Genomic DNA, 17,090 nt, shown 5'->3' with positions numbered 1-17,090 from the left:
TCATGGACACTTCTTCAGTCCCAGAACAACTGGTCCTTTTAGAGCTGCCACCTCAGAGAATCTCATCAGAGCCTCCTTTATGTCTTTGTTCCTCAGGCTGTAGATGAAGGGGTTCAGCATGGGTGTCACCACCGTATACATCACTGAGGCCACTGCACTTGCATGGGAGCTCTGGGTAGCAGTAGAGCTAAAGTACACGCCTAGGCTCGTACAATAAAATAAGGAGACAACTGATAGGTGAGATGTACAGGTGGAAAAGGCTTTGTACTTGCCCTGAGCTGAAGAGATCCCAAGTATGGAGGAAACTATCTTAGAATAAGAGTAGAGGATCCCAAGGAAGGGACCACCAGCCAGGAACATAACTGCAAAATACATCACCACGTTATTGAGAAAGGTGTCAGAGCAGGCAAGCTGGATCATCTGATTGAGTTCACAGAAAAAGTGGGGGATTTCCACCTCTGTACAGAATGACAGCCGCAACGCCATTAAGGTTTCTAACAAGGCATGCAGGATACTTAGGATCCAGGACATCAGAACAAGCAGTCCACAGAGCTGGGGGTTCATGATGACTGTGTAGTGCAGGGGGTGACAGATAGCCACAAAACGATCATAAGCCATCACAGTCAGGAGAAAAATGTCTAACCCTGCAAAGAGTTGGAAAAAGTACATCTGTGTAAAGCAGCCTGCAAAGGTTATAACTTTTCTCTCTGTTTGTATATTCACCAGCATCTTGGGGATGGTGGTGGAGGTAACACAGATGTCTGTGAAGGACAGGTTGGCCAGGAAGAAGTACATGGGGGAGTGGAGGTGGGAGTCAGAGGTGAAAGCCAGGATAATGAGTAGGTTTCCAAGCACAGTGATCAGGTACATGGAGAGGAAAAGCCCAAATATGAGGAGCTGCACTTCAGTTTCCTCTGAAAATCCCAGAAGAAGAAACTCTGAAACTCCTGTAATATTCCCTGACTCCATCTGTTGGTGGTAACTAAAAGCATATAGAAAAACAAATGACTAATTTTCACACAAACAAGCATTCATGATCTGGCATGACTGTTAACCACTTACACTTTAGAGTCGGGAAGTTAAATTCAGTATATGCGGTGGGTCTCATACCATTAGGGCATCACATCCAAAATTCTGTTTCCACCTCTGTCTGTTCCTCAAGCATAAAGCAAATTCTCATTTTATTGAGAATGTTTTGCATCCCTTGAGGAATACATTCTGAGTATTGACCTTGTTCTAGGCACTGTTTGGGTGATGAATACAAGGTACTGATAAACAATTTCCTTATAATTCTATGATAGAGAGAGATTGTAAGTGAATACATATAATGTCAGATGGTGACAGAAGCTGTGAAGACAGGAAAGCAGGCATAAGGAGAGACTTGATGAGGTGTTATTCTTTTACTGGATGTCCACACAAGACCTGCAAAGAAGGTGACATGTGAATAGGACCTCAAGGGAGATAGGAAGGGAGATTGAGGTTATCTAAGGAAGAGTTTTTTTCCAATAGGGACAAGGCTCAGTGTCAAGGCCCCAAGGAAGCTGCTTGATTCAGAAAATCAAGGCTCAAAAGAAAGCCAGAGTGTCGAAGGGGAAGAGGCATGAGGGACGATGATGAGAAATGGTGGCAGTACGTGTTGGGGAATGAAGCTGCCACTCTGCACCAGCTGAAACTTCAAGATATGGGGAATCCTTTATTTTACTGATTTTGTAGGACTTTCTTAATTTTGTTATAAAGATATCCCATGAGTCGAAATGGACACCCCCATTAGTAACTTCTGTTGCTTGAGTTCTGGCCTCTGTCAATAAATGAGCCCTGGTACCCCTGCTCTGAGGACTGGCCCCAGTTCACAACACACACACACACACACACACACACACTCGCATACACACACAATCACACACACATACACACACACTTTCTGGGCTACTGGCTGCCGTGCCTTTTTCACCCCCCAGCTACACTAGTTAGGCCAGCAGTGGATGCATGTCAAGCTCACCAGATCTTGATATATCTCCCCTAAAGATGGCAGAAATGATACCCAGGAATTCCTATGGACAAATAAACTAGGCGATACCTATCAGTATGCTAATTTTCTGATATCAACTTAAAGAGACAAGAGCAATCTGATCAGTAAAGACAGAGAGAAAAGGGAGGAGCGACATGGACATGAGAGGAAACAAAACAAAACAAAACAAAACAACCAGATCAAATAGTGCAGGTGCCCCCAAAATACGAACCACGAGGAAGAAAAAGCATCTTTGGTTCTGGTGACACTCCTGCTCTCGTTAGATTCCTTGATACCCTGAAAAAAAAATAAAGAATCTAAAAGATAAAAGTAGTAACATTTTCATGGTGTAAAACATGTGATAGATGGAATGCTCTGAGTGAAAATGGGCAAAAGGTATAAACCAACACTTCAGAACAGGAAATGTACAAGGTAGAACAGCAGGTAGGCTGTTTTAATACCAAGAAGCAGAAGGTTTGCTTTCCCAGTGGCTAGTTCATCTTTTTTTCCCTAATTTTTTATTTTTTCAGCGTAACAGTATTCATTATTTTTGCACCACACCCAGGGTTCCATGCAATCCGTGCCCTCTCTGATACCCACCACCTGGATCCCCCAATCTTCCACTCCCCACCCCTTCAAAACCCTCAGATTGTTTTTCAGAGTCCATAGTCTCTCATGGTTCACCTCCTTTCCAATTTCTCTCAACTCCCTTCTCCTTTCCATCTCCCCTTGTCCTCCATACTATTTGTTATGTTCCATAAATAAGTGAAACCATATGATAATTTTCTCTCTCTGCTTGACTTATTTTACTCAGCATAATCTCTTCGAGTCCCATCCATGTTGCTACAAAAGTTGGGTATTCATCCTTTCTGATGGAGGCATAACACTCCAGAGTGTATATGGACCACATCTTCCTTATCCACTCGTCCGTTGAAGGGCATCTTGGTTCTTTCCACAGTTTAGTCCATCTTTATTTGACCAATTTCTCTTTATTTGGCCTGATGAGTTTGGGAGCTAAATCAGACTTCTTCCTCATTTGTCTTGTGTGACATTTTTAAAATTTGTTATTCCTCTCTCTGCTTGGCTCATTTAACTTAGTTTAATCTCTTTCAGTCCTGTCCATTTTGATACAAAAATTGGGTTTGCATCTTCTCACAGAGGCATAATTCTCCATTGTATATATGGACCATATCTTTGTCCCTTTTTAGGTTTTTATTTAATTCAAGTTAGTTGACAGAAAATGTAATATTAGGTACATGTTCATCATAAAGTGATTCAAAACATCCATATAGCACCTGGTGCTCACTACAAGTGCCTTCCTCAATCCCCATCACCTGTTTTTCCCCCCATCCTCCACCATCTTTCTTCTGGTAATCAGGGGTGTTTCTCTTTGATTAAGAGTCCATTTCTTGATTTTCCTCTCTTTCTTTTTCCCTTTGCTTATTTGCTTTGTTTCTTAAATTCCACGTATGTCTGAAATCATGTGGTCTTTTTCTTTCCCTGATTGATTTATTTCACTTAGCATGATACTCTCTAGATCCATTGGTGTCATTGCAAATGACAAAATTTCATTCTCTTTTAGGCTGACTACTATATATACCACTTCTTCTTTTCCATTCATCTCTCCATGGACACTTGGATTGCTTCCATAATTTGGCTATTATATATACTGATGCTTAAATACCGGGGTGCATGAATCCCCTTTGAATTAGTATTTTTGTATTCTTTGGGTAAATCCCTAGCAGTGCAAATGCTGTATCATAGGGTAGTTCTATTTTTAACTTTCTGAGGAAACCCCATACTGTTTTTCAGAGCTCTGACAACATTTTACATTTCTAGCAACATTGCAAGAGGTTTCCTCTTTTCCACTTCCTCGCAACACCTGTGGTTTCTTGTGTTGCAACAGGTATGAGGTGATATGTCATTACAATTTCTATTTCTGTTTCCATGATGAGATATTTTGAGCATCTTTTCATGAGTCAGTTGTCCATCTGTATGTCTTCTTTGGAAACTGTCTATTCATTTCTTCTGCACATTTCTTAACTGGTTATTTCTGCTTTGGTTGAGTTCCAAAATTCTCTATAGATTTTTGCATATTTACCCTTAATCAGCTATGTCATTTGCAAATATCTTCTCTTATTCTGTAGGTTGCTCTAATGGTATTTACCCAAAGCATACAAAAACACGAATTCAAAGGAGTACATGCACTCTGGTGCTTTTAGCAGTATTATCAACAATAAATAAACTGTGGAGAGAGCCCAAATGTCCACCAACTGGTGACTGGATAAAGAATATGCGGGTATGTATATATACAATGGTATAATACTCAGCCACCAAGAGGAATTCTCTTACCCCGTACACAAAGATAAACTCAAAATGGATAAAAGACATCAACATGAGACAGGAATCCCTCAGAATCCTAGAGGAGAATATAGGCAGTAACCTCTTCGATATCAGCCACAGCAGCTTATTTCAAGATATGTCTCCAAAGGCAAAAGGAAGAAAACCGAAAATAAACTTTTGGGACTTCATCAAGATGAATAGCTTCTGTACAGCAAAGAAAACAGTCAACAAAACGAAGAGGCAATCCATGAAATGGGAGAAGACATTTGCAAATGACAGTACAGACAAAAGGTTGATCAAAGATCTATAAAGAACCCCTCAAACTCAACACACACAAAACAGACATATAAAAAAATGGGCAGAAGATATGAACTGACACTTTTCCAATGGAGACGTACAAATGACTATCAGACACATGAAAAAATGTTCATCATCACTAGCCATCAAGGAGATTCAAATCAAAACCACATTGAGATACCACTTTACACCAGTTAGAATGGCCAAAATTAGCAAGACAGGAAACAACGTGTGTTGGAGGGGATGTGGAGAAAGGGGAACCCTCTTCCACTTTTGGTGGGAATACAAGTTGGTGCAGCCACTTTGGAGAACAGTGTGGAGATTCCTCAAGAAATTAAAAATAGAGCTTCCCTATGACCCTGCTATTGCACTCCTGGGTATTTACCCCAAAGATACAGATGTCATGAAAAGAAGGGCCATCTGAACCCTAATGTTTATAGCAGCAATGGCCATGGTCGCCAAACTATGGAAAGAACCAAGATGCCCTTCAACAGACGAATGGATAAGGAAGATGTGGTCCATATACACTCTGGAGTATTATGCCTCCATCAGAAAGGATGAATCCCTAACTTTTGTAGCTACACGGACGGGACTGGAAGAGATTATGCTGAGTGAAATAAGTCAAGCAGAGAGAGTCAATTATCATATGGTTTCACTTATTTGTGGAGCATAACAAATAGCATGGAGGAAAAAGGGGAGATGCGGAGGAGAAGGGAGTTGAGGGAAATTGGAAGGGAGGTGAACCATGAGAGACTATGGACTCTGAAAAACAATCTGAGGGTTTTGAAGGGGTGGGGGGTGGCAGGTTGTAGGATGCAGGTGGTGGGTATTGACAAGGGCACAGATTGCATGGAGCACTGGGTGTGGTGCAAAAACAATGAATACTGTTACGCTGAAAAGAAATTAAAAAAAAAAAAGAAGATGGGCACATATATATACAATGGAATAATATTCAGCCACCAAGAGGAATGAAATCGTGCCATTTACAGTGACCTGGATGGAGTTAGAGAGTATTATGGTAAGTGAAGTAGCTCAGTCAGAGAAAGACAAGTACCATATGATTTCACTTGTGTGTGGAATTTAAGAAACAAAGAAAATGAAGGTAGGGGAAAAAGGAGAGGATAATCAGGAAGAAGACCCTTAACTATAGAGAACAAACTGAGGGTTATTGGAGAGATGTGAACTTGGGGATAGGTGAAATAGTTGATGGTGATGAAGAAGGCCACCTGTGGTTATGAGCACCCTGATGTTGTACAGAAGTATCGAGTCACTCAGTTCTACATCTGATACTAATATTGCACTGTATTCTTACTAACTGCAATTTATATAAAAGCATGGAGAACAAATAAATTGCTATAGAATTCAATGATGAAGAAAGAAGATAGAGATAAAAAAATAAAATCATATACCATGTCCGATGGTGACCGGTGGTGCTATGAAGGAAAAAAAATAATCAGTATAAAAAGGAGTAGTTAATAGGAGTTCAGGAAGATCTGCAAAGAAGGTGGCATTTTAAGAGGGGTTTCCAGAAAGACAAAGCATGAGGCAGAAGGTTATCTAGTAGTGTGTATCAGCAGAGAAAACAGAGCAATGACCCTCCAGAAGGCACTTTCTTCACATAGGCAAATATCAAAATGAAGTCAATGTGTGAGAGAATGAGCAAGAGGGAGAGTGATGACAGGTGGTGGCAGAGAATGTTGAGGAATGAGATGGCCTTCCTGCCAGAGGGAATACTTCCTCCACATGATGTTCTTTGCATTTTATTAATTGTGTTTCAAGGAGTTCTGGGAATGGAGATAGATCCCTTCCTTATTTCCATCTGTTGGTTAACATTATGGCATTTAAGAACCACATATTTAAGTATACAAACTCAGGTACCATTGCCCTGATGATTTTTTAAGCCCCACAACACACACACACACACACACACACACACACACACACGCCCACGCGCGCGCAAACACAACTCACACACAGATGCACAAAGTGCATTCTGACCTCCTGGCACTGTGTTACTACCATGCTTTTCTCACCCCGGGCACAATAATGTTGAAAGAAATGATACAAGGCAAGCTGTCAACATCAGATTACCGTTACCCTGAAGAATGTGTAAATAGTACATAAATTCTAGTTAATAAGCCTCCCAAGGACATGGAAACATGAGCTCCACTATAATACAATAATCTTGTGTCCTGTACTTACAGAACATAAAAAAGCAATTCCAGACATACAGAGAGGAAAGGGGAAAAAATCTAATAAGTTCAGGGGGTCCCTAAAAGACTGGGATGAGCAGAAATCTTCCCTGGTTCTGGCAGCATTCCAGCCCTGGGTCACATCCCCTGATGCCAAGAATAATTAACAACAAAAGAAAAAAATGCATCCAAACAAGAAACGAGTTGTATTTTTATGATGTCAAAATATTTTACTGTAGAAAAATGTGCAAAGGGAATAAACCTGCAATTTAGAACAGAATATACACAATGTAGAGCAGTAAAGGGGATTTTTAAAGATGAAGTAATAAAAGGCAATTTCAAATGTTTTTAAATGCAAAACTTTTGGAACCAGAAAACCAGGTTTTGAATGTTAGATCTACCACATGTAAGTTCTTTGAACTTGGGAAAGACAACCAATACATTCCAAATTGAATGTCCTTACTCAAATAGTGGGGATAGCAGTATCCATCCTCCTAAGGTGGCAGACATCATTAGTCAGTATATGTAAACAGTTTACCATATAGTTCTTTCCTGAAAGTAAATGAGTGATTATCACACCAGTAAAGAGATTTGGCTGGCTTTTTTTCTTCCACCTCACAAATGTGAATATAGTTTCAACAACTCTTAGTAATGAAGTATTGCAAAGTGAGGCGGATTAGCATACCCCTTTTTGTATATTAAATACAATTTTTATGTGAATAGTCACCTTGAGAGAGATGCTGAGAAATGCATGTAAATATAGAACTGCTGTTGCAAAGAAATAGCTGACTGCATGGGTCTGGGGCTTTCTATAAATACAGAACGTACTCAAAACCACCAAATGGTATTAAGTTCACAGCTCACATATCCAATCCTAATACTCTGTTTTCCTGCTCCCCTTACCAGCAAACTCATTGGATATATTCTAATTTCATTGGAACAACTTTAGGTCCTCCATTCCCTTTCCCTGTCTTCTCCAACTGGTCTTCCATTCCAACCACATATTGTCAACAATGTCTGTATTGCTGAGTCCAATGGACACTTCTCTTTTGAAGACACTATGTAAATAATCATAAATGATTCTACCTTGTAAATGAGTCTTAGGTGACCTCAGGCAAAACTTATCTGACTCCTTTCTCTCCAAACTTTTCCTGAAATACCTTCTGAGCTCTCAGACTCACTGGATGGTGTCTATAAGATGAAAGTCTCTATGTGAAGGTCCAAATTTTTCCCTGGATGGCTGATGGAGATGAAAGTTCTTTTTCTAGAAAGGATAACAGGAAGCAGCCTGGGTCCTCCAGGCAGGCTTAGGAACCCCAAAGCAACAACCATGTCTGGGTGATTCCAAGGATTCCCTTGCTTAAGTTCTACAGCAGAGGAGATATTTACAGCTCCCTGTTTCTGATCATTAGGTACTGTTTCCATTGTTACTCCAACCACATAACACTTCTTTCTCAGTGGGCCACTGATGTGGACAGAAAGGAAACATTCCCTACTGAGACTCTGTTCCCAGGAGACCATATTAGAAGTCAGGTGAATCCAGTTTTGTAGTCCTCATACTCATGAACTTGCCTGCCTTCTAGAGATCTAAACTCCTTGCACATCCCTTTAACCTTGAGATGATATTGAATTGTTTTAGTTGAGGGTTTAATTTACCAGTTATAGCTTTGGGGTGATGTTAATAAATAAGCCGTGTGTTCCTTTTCATGTGTGAAATAAATTCTGTGTTTGATTTTTCAAAATGAAGGTTCCTAAGTGGACAGCAAATACACCACTAAAAAGACTTTCAGTGTGCAGAATAATGTCCTCAAAAATATTTCCACATCTTGATCTACAGAATCTGTGGATATGTCTTGTCATGGCAAGGGAGAATTGAAGTTGCAAATGGTATTAACATTAATAGTCAGCTGACCCTAAGATAAAGTTATTCTGATTACCCAGGTGGACTCAATAGATTACAAGGGTAATGCAAATGTGGAAGAGGGAGACAGAACCCTTGGGGTCAGAGAAAGATTTTGAGGTGCTATGTTTCTGGCTTTGTAGATAAAAGGAAGACACATGAGCCAGGGAGTACAGGTGGCTCTACACCTGGAATAGACAAGAAAACATATTCACTCCCAAACCTCTAGACTGAACACTCTTCTGCAGACAGTGATTTTAGCCCAGGGAGACCTGTTTCAGACTTGTGACTTCCAGAACTATGAGAAAATAAATTGATTTTTTTAAAGGCAGAACCATGGTAATTTGTTACAACCACAATAAAAATCTAATCCAGACATTTATCCAATAACACTTTGTTCAAGGTTAATGAATTCTGCCTTGGATCTTATTCATTTATATTATCTTGGATAATGATATTTGGTATTGAGATCCCAGTTTAAGTAGAAGAAGAAATCTGAAGTCACTTTGGAGTTGTTCAAACCCAATAGCTGGTTCAGAAAAATAAATCTTCCATGCCATAAATCACACTGACTTATAGGAACTAAGATAGAAAAATTGAATCATTAGGGCCACTTGTTCTATGTTAAATATTTGTATCAAAATGTTTACATAGTTTTAGTTTCACATTAATCCAAAGTTTCATTCTCTTTATTCTTATCCTATCCTAGTTTCTCTCAAGTTTGCTTGTGATATGAAAGATATCTTAATAATGAATCTGTACATGTGTATATGAGTGCCAATGTTTACTTGAAAGAAACATGTATAGACACACATGTATAAACACACACACACACACACACACACACACACACACGTGTCTCCACATTGAATATTTTGATTTCAGCAAAGGCAGTCATAAGAGAGTAATATATTGCAATATAGGCTTTTCTCAAAAAACAGGAAAAGTCTGAAATACAAGACCTAACATTACACCTGAAGGAGGTTGAAAAAAAAAAAGAACAACAAATAAACCCTATATTCAGCAGAAGAAGAAAAATATGAATGATTATAGCTGAAATCAATGATATATTAATCTAAGAAATATTAGGACAGATTGATGAAACTAGGAATTGGTTCTTTGAAGGAATTAATGTGATAAATAAAACCCTAGCCAAATTGATCAAAATGAAAAATAGAAAGCACCCAAACATTTGTCAATCACAAATGCATACAAAGGGCCAACAGACACATGAAAAAAGTGTTCAACATCACTTGACATTGGGGAAATGCAAATCAAAACCAAGATGAGATACTACCTCACACCAGTCAGAATGGCTAAAATTAACAAGTCAGGAAACAATGAATGTCAGTGAGGATGGGGAGAAAGGGGAATGCGCAATTATTCTTAGAAAATATTTTGTAAGCCCTAAGGGGTGATTGTGGAAGCAGAGGAAATGCCAGCAGTGTTCCTGTTTTTGGACTATTGAATGCAATGGCCTGGCAGGAGCAGGATCCCTCAATCCCCAGAGCCTGGGCATAGATTAAGTGCTATGAAGGAATGTAATCCTCAGCACTCCCTTCCTGCATTTGGGGATTGCCAGACAAACATCCTGCACCACCCTTATTCCATGATTGATTCCCTGAGTGACTACACATAAGAGAGAGGCTGCTTTATGGGGTCCAAATACTTACTATCCATTCATACTCCTTTCCCATGCTTTGAGGTATCTCGCCTTGCTTTTTGGATAAAAAACAAAATAAAAGCTCTGTGCAGGACTCAGCTGCTGGTGCTCTCCCTTGCAGAGGCATCCATGCACAGCCACTCAGATTGGTGTCTGAGTACTTTATTTCAGTACATGATGACAGGGGAATCCTCTTGCACCATTGGTGGGAATATAAGCTGGAACTGCAACTCTGAAGACAGTTCGGAAGTTACTCAAGAAGTTAAATATAGAGGTACCCTATGACATAGCATTTGCACTACTAGGTATTTACCCAAATGATACAAGTGTGATCTGAAAGGATGCCTGCACCCCAATGTTTGTAGTAACATTATCCACAATAGCGAACTATTGAATCTATGGAATCTATGGAAAGATCACAGATATCCATCGAAAGATAAATGGATAAAGATGTGAGTGTGTGTGTCTGTATGTGTGTGTGTGTGTGTGTGTGTGTGTGAGTGTATCACACAGCCATCAAAAGGGATGACATCTTCTTTTTTTTAGATTTGCTTCTTGTTATTTTTTTTAATTTATTTTTTTATTTGTTTTCAGCATAACAGTATTCATTTCCACCACACCCAGTGCTCCATGCAATCTGTGCTCTCTATTATACCCACCACATGGTACCCCAACCTCCCACGCCCCCCGCCATTTCAAACCCCTCAGATTGTTTTTTAGAGACTATAGTCTCTCATGGTTCACCTCCCCTTCCAATTTACCCCAACTCCCTTCTCCTCTCTAACTCCCCATGTCCTCCAGGCTATTTGTTATTCTCCACAAATAAGTCAAACCATATGATAATTGACTCTCTCTGCTTGACTTATTTCACTCAGCATAATCTCTTCCAGTCCTGTCCATGTTGCTACAAAAGTTGGGGATTCATCCTTTCTGATGGAGGCATAGTACTCCATAGTGGAAATGGACCACATTTTCCTTATCCATTCATTCGTTGAAGGGCATCTTGGTTCTTTCCACAGTTTGCAACCATGGCCATTGCTGCTATAAACATTGGGGTACAGATGGCCCTTCATTTCACGACATTTGTATCTTTGGGGTAAATACCCAGTAGTGCAATTGCTCTACTGGTCATAGGGAAGCTCCATTTTTAATTTCTTGAGGAATCTCCACACTGTTCTCCAAAGAGGCTGCACCAACTTGCATTCCCACCAACAGTGGAAGAGGGTCCCCTTTCTCCACATCCTCTCCAACACATGTTGTTTCTTGTCTTGTTAATTTAGGCCATTCTAACTGGTGTAAGGTGATATCTCAATGTGGTTGTAATTTGAATCTCCCTGAGGGCTAGTGATGATGCGCATTTTTTAATGTGTCTGATAGCCATTTGTATGTCTTCATTGGAGAAGTGTCTGTTCATATCTTCTGCTCATTTTCTTTTATGATTGTCTTGTTTTGTGTGTGTTGAGTTTGAGGAGTTTTTTATAGATCCTGGGTATCAACCTTTTGTCTGTACTGTACTTGCAAATATCTTCTCCCATTCCATGTGTTGCCCCTTTGTTTTTTTGACTGTTTCCTTTGCTGTGCAGAAACTTTTGATTTTAATGAAGTCCCATAAGTTCATCTTTGCTTTGGTTTCCTTTGCCTTTGGTGACATATCTTGAAAGATGTTGCTGTGGCTGATACCGAAGAGGTTACTTCCTATACTCTCCTCTAGGATTCTGATGGATTCCTGTCTCACGTTGAAGTCTTTTATCCATTTTGAGTTTATCTTTGTGTACGGTGTAAGAGAATGGTTGAGTTTCATTCTTCTACATATAGCTGCCCAGTTTTCCCAGCACCATTTATTGAAGAGACTGTCTTTTTTCCACTGTATATTTTTTCCTGTTTTGTCGAAGATTAATTGACCATAGAGTTGAGGGTCAATATCTGGGCTCTCTACTCTGTTCCACTCGTCTATGTGTCTGTTTTTATGCCAGTACCATGCTGTCTTGGTGATCACAGCTTTGTAGTAAAGCTTGAAATCAGGTAACGTGATGCCCCCAGTTTTCAAACAAAAACAGACAAACAATTAGACTGATAGAAGGGGAGGTGAACCATGAGAAACTATGGACTCTGAAAATCAATCTGAGGATTTTGAAAGCGTGGGTGGTGGGAGGTCTGGGTACCAGATGCTGGGTATTATAAAGGGCACGGATTGCATGGAGCACTGGGTGGGGTGCAAAAATAATGAATATTGTTATGCTGAAAATATAATATAAATTAAAAAAAGTATGTGACAAGAGAAAACTATATATATGTATGTATGTAAAACAAACAAAGAAAGAAAAAGAACCTTGTCCAAATGAACCCCAAGTATAAGATTTATATACTACCAGGACAAACACAGATACACAGAAACACTGTCAAAGAAAAAGATGGGAGAGTGGTTCTAAATTCTCAGTGTTTGGTGAGGAAGGTAATTTTGATTCTTTCTGAATGTATCTTGATATCTTTGTTAAAGGACCCATCTTTCCTACAATAAAGGTGGATTTAATATTGGTTTACCTAAAGGGTAACATTGATTGGGGAAATGGGACTACCTTGAATTTTAACTCTATATGAATACTTAAAAAATAAAGAGGCAACCCACGGAATGGGAGAAGATATTTGCAAATGACAGTACTGGCAAAAGGTTGATATCCAGGATCTATAATGAACTCCTCAAACTCAACACACACAAAACAGACAATCATATCAAAAAATGGGCAGAAGATATGGACAGACACTTCTCCAATCAAGACGTACAAATGGCTATCAGACACATGAAAAAATGTTCATCATCGCCAGCCCTCAGGGAGATTCAAATTAAAACCACATTGAGATATCACCTTACACCAGTTAGAATGGCCTAAATTAGCAAGACAGGAAACAGCATGTGTTGTAGAGGATGTGGAGAAAGGGGAACCCTCTTCTACTGCTGGTGGGAATGCAATTTGGTGCAGCCACTTTGGAAAACAGTGTGGAGATTCCTTAGGATATTAAAGATAGAGCTACCCTATGATCCTGCAATTGCACTACTGGGTATTTATCCCAAAGACACAGATGTCATGAAAAAAAGGGCCATCTCTCCCCCAATGTTCACAGCAGCAGTGACCACAGTCGCCAAACCATGGAAGTGGTCAAGATGCCCTTCAAGAGACAAATGGATAAAGACGGTATGGTGCATATATACAATGGGATATTACACCTCCATCGAAAAGGATGAATACCCAACTTTTGTATCAACATGGACAGCACTGGTGGAGATTATGCTGAGTGAAATAAGTCAGGCAGGGCGAGTCAATTATCATATGGTTTCACTTACTTGTACATGAAGGACATTGGGAGAAGAAAGGAGAAGGGAGTTGTGGGTAATCAGAGGGATAGATGAACCATGAGCCTGTGGACTCTGAGAAACAAATGGAGGGCTTTGGATGGGAAGGGCATGGGGTGTTGGGTGACCCTGGTGGTGGATATTAAGGAGGGCACGTATTTCATGGAACACTCGTTATGATGCATAAACAATGGATCTTGGAACACTGAGAAAATAAAATAACGCTTTAAAACTATACCTAAATAAATAATATACTACATATTCTGCACTTTTTCCACTTTATGTTTCTGAGAATTGCTTATATTGATACATGTTTATTTTGTTTTTCATTTTCACTGCTATAGTGTAAGATTCCATTGTATGAATACAGTGTTTTTGGTTTTTTTTTTTTTTTTTTCATTTCTCTGGGAAAAAAAAAAACTGGAAAAAATACTATGATATTTTATTTCAGAATAAACAGATTTATGTAGTCCTTTGAATAAGTGAGAATGCCCAAATATTTCACATCTGAGGTTGAGAATGACTTTGAGGAGGTAGAGAAATGACAAAAGAATAATCTGCTGTATACCAGAGCTATCAAAAGGCTTAATAAAACAAGTTATGAACATTTTTCAGCGAGGTCAAAAGAAAGGAAAGATCCTCGAAAAACATAGAGGAGGCATGTTCGACTTTCACATTCTGGTCAAAGTTTTGCCTCACACTTTGGGCCCGGCAGTCATGGACACTTCTTCAGTCCCAGGACAACTGGCCCTTTTAGAGCTGCCACCTCAGAGAATCTCATCAGAGCCTCCTTTATGTCTTTGTTCCTCAGGCTGTAGATGAAGGGGTTCAGCATGGGTGTCACCACCGTATACATCACTGAGGCCACTGCACTTGCATGGGAGCTCTGGGTAGCAGTAGAGCTAAAGTACACGCCTAGGCTCGTACAATAAAATAAGGAGACAACTGACAGGTGAGATGTACAGGTGGAAAAGGCTTTGTACTTGCCCTGAGCTGAAGAGATCCCAAGTATGGAGGAAACTATCTTAGAATAAGAGTAGAGGATCCCAAGGAAGGGACCACCAGCCAGGAACATAACTGCAAAATACATCACCACGTTATTGAGAAAGGTGTCAGAGCAGGCAAGCTGGATCATCTGATTGAGTTCACAGAAAAAGTGGGGGATTTCCACCTCTGTACAGAATGACAGCCGCAACGCCATTAAGGTTTCTAACAAGGCATGCAGGATACTTAGGATCCAGGACATCAGAACAAGCAGTCCACAGAGCTGGGGGTTCATGATGACTGTGTAGTGCAGGGGGTGACAGATAGCCACAAAACGATCATAAGCCATCACAGTCAGGAGAAAAATGTCTAACCCTGCAAAGAGTTGGAAAAAGTACATCTGTGTAAAGCAGCCTGCAAAGGTTATAACTTTTCTCTCTGTTTGTATATTCACCAGCATCTTGGGGATGGTGGTGGAGGTAACACAGATGTCTGTGAAGGACAGGTTGGCCAGGAAGAAGTACATGGGGGAGTGGAGGTGGGAGTCAGAGGTGAAAGCCAGGATAATGAGTAGGTTTCCAAGCACAGTGATCAGGTACATGGAGAGGAAAAGCCCAAATATGAGGAGCTGCACTTCAGTTTCCTCTGAAAATCCCAGAAGAAGAAACTCTGAAACTCCTGTAATATTCCCTGACTCCATCTGTTGGTGGTAACTAAAAGCATATAGAAAAACAAATGACTAATTTTCACACAAACAAGCATTCATGATCTGGCATGACTGTTAACCACTTACACTTTAGATTCGGGAAGTTAAATTCAATATATGCGGTGGGTCTCATACCATTAGGGCATCACATCCAAAATTCTGTTTCCACCTCTGTCTGTTCCTCAAGCATAAAGGAAATTCTCATTTTATTGAGAATGTTTTGCATCCCTTGAGGAATACATTCTGAGTATTGACCTTGTTCTAGGCACTGTTTGGGTGATGAATACAAGGTACTGATAAACAATTTCCTTATAATTCTATGATAGAGAGAGATTTTATGAATACATATAATGTCAGATGGTGACAGAAGCTGTGAAGACAGGAAAGCAGGCATAAGGAGAGACTTGATGAGGTGTTATTCTTTTACTGGATGTCCACACAAGACCTGCAAAGAAGGTGACATGTGAATAGGACCTCAAGGGAGATAGGAAGGGAGATTGAGGTTATCTAAGGAAGAGTTTTTTTCCAATAGGGACAAGGCTCAGTGTCAAGGCCCCAAGGAAGCTGCTTGATTCAGAAAATCAAGGCTCAAAAGAAAGCCAGAGTGTCGAAGGGGAAGAGGCATGAGGGATGATGATGAGAAATGGTGGCAGTACGTGTTGGGGAATGAAGCCACTCTGCACCAGCTGAAACTTCAAGATATGGGGAATCCTTCATTTTACTGATTTTGTAGGACTTTCTTAATTTTGTTATAAAGATATCCCATGAGTCGAAATGGACACCCCCATTAGTAACTTCTGTTGCTTGAGTTCTGGCCTCTGTCAATAAATGAGCCCTGGTACCCCTGCTCTGAGGACTGGCCCCAGTTCACAACACACACACACACACACACACACACACACACACACACTCGCATACACACACAATCACACACACATACACACACACTTTCTGGGCTACTGGCTGCCGTGCCTTTTTCACCCCCCAGCTACACTAGTTAGGCCAGCAGTGGATGCATGTCAAGCTCACCAGATCTTGATATCTCTCCCCTAAAGATGGCAGAAATAATACCCAGGAATTCCTATGGACAAATAAACTAGGCGATACCTATCAGTATGCTAATTTTCTGATATCAACTTAAAGAGACAAGAGCAATCTGATCAGTAAAGACAGAGAGAAAAGGGAGGAGCGACATGGACATGAGAGGAAACAAAACAAAACAAAACAAAACAACCAGATCAAATAGTGCAGGTGCCCCCAAAATACGAACCACGAGGAAGAAAAAGCATCTTTGGTTCTGGTGACACTCCTGCTCTCGTTAGATTCCTTGATACCCTGAAAAAAAAAATAAAGAATCTAAAAGATAAAAGTAGTAACATTTTCATGGTGTAAAACATGTGATAGATGGAATGCTCTGAGTGAAAATGGGCAAAAGGTATAAACCAACACTTCAGAACAGGAAATGTACAAGGTAGAACAGCAGGTAGGCTGTTTTAATACCAAGAAGCAGAAGGTTTGCTTTCCCAGTGGCTAGTTCATCTTTTTTTCCCTAATTTTTTATTTTTTCAGCGTAACAGTATTCATTATTTTTGCACCACACCCAGGGTTCCATGCAATCCGTGCCCTCTCTGATACCCACCACCTGGAT

At 40.1% G+C, this 17,090-nt stretch overlaps 2 protein-coding genes across 2 annotated transcripts; both read right to left on the bottom strand.

Annotated features, from left to right (window-relative positions):
* On the bottom strand, nucleotides 1–969 carry LOC309871768 (olfactory receptor-like protein OLF4; the record flags this gene model as incomplete). Its single annotated transcript, XM_082745184.1, has 1 exon — nucleotides 1–969. The coding sequence occupies one exon, from the start codon at nucleotides 967–969 to the stop codon at nucleotides 1–3; it is 969 nt and encodes a 322-aa protein (XP_082601310.1).
* Nucleotides 970–14,467: 13,498 nt separating this feature from the next.
* On the bottom strand, nucleotides 14,468–15,436 carry LOC309859070 (olfactory receptor-like protein OLF4; the record flags this gene model as incomplete). Its single annotated transcript, XM_082719477.1, has 1 exon — nucleotides 14,468–15,436. The coding sequence occupies one exon, from the start codon at nucleotides 15,434–15,436 to the stop codon at nucleotides 14,468–14,470; it is 969 nt and encodes a 322-aa protein (XP_082575603.1).
* Between the last annotated feature and the right edge of the window lie 1,654 nt (nucleotides 15,437–17,090).

Source organism: Mustela nivalis (genome assembly GCF_964662115.1).
Source record: "Mustela nivalis genome assembly, chromosome: 1".
NCBI classification, from domain to species: Eukaryota; Metazoa; Chordata; class Mammalia; order Carnivora; family Mustelidae; genus Mustela; species Mustela nivalis.
Note: the sequence above shows the minus strand (reverse complement) of the source record. Positions and strands in the feature narration are given on the sequence as shown.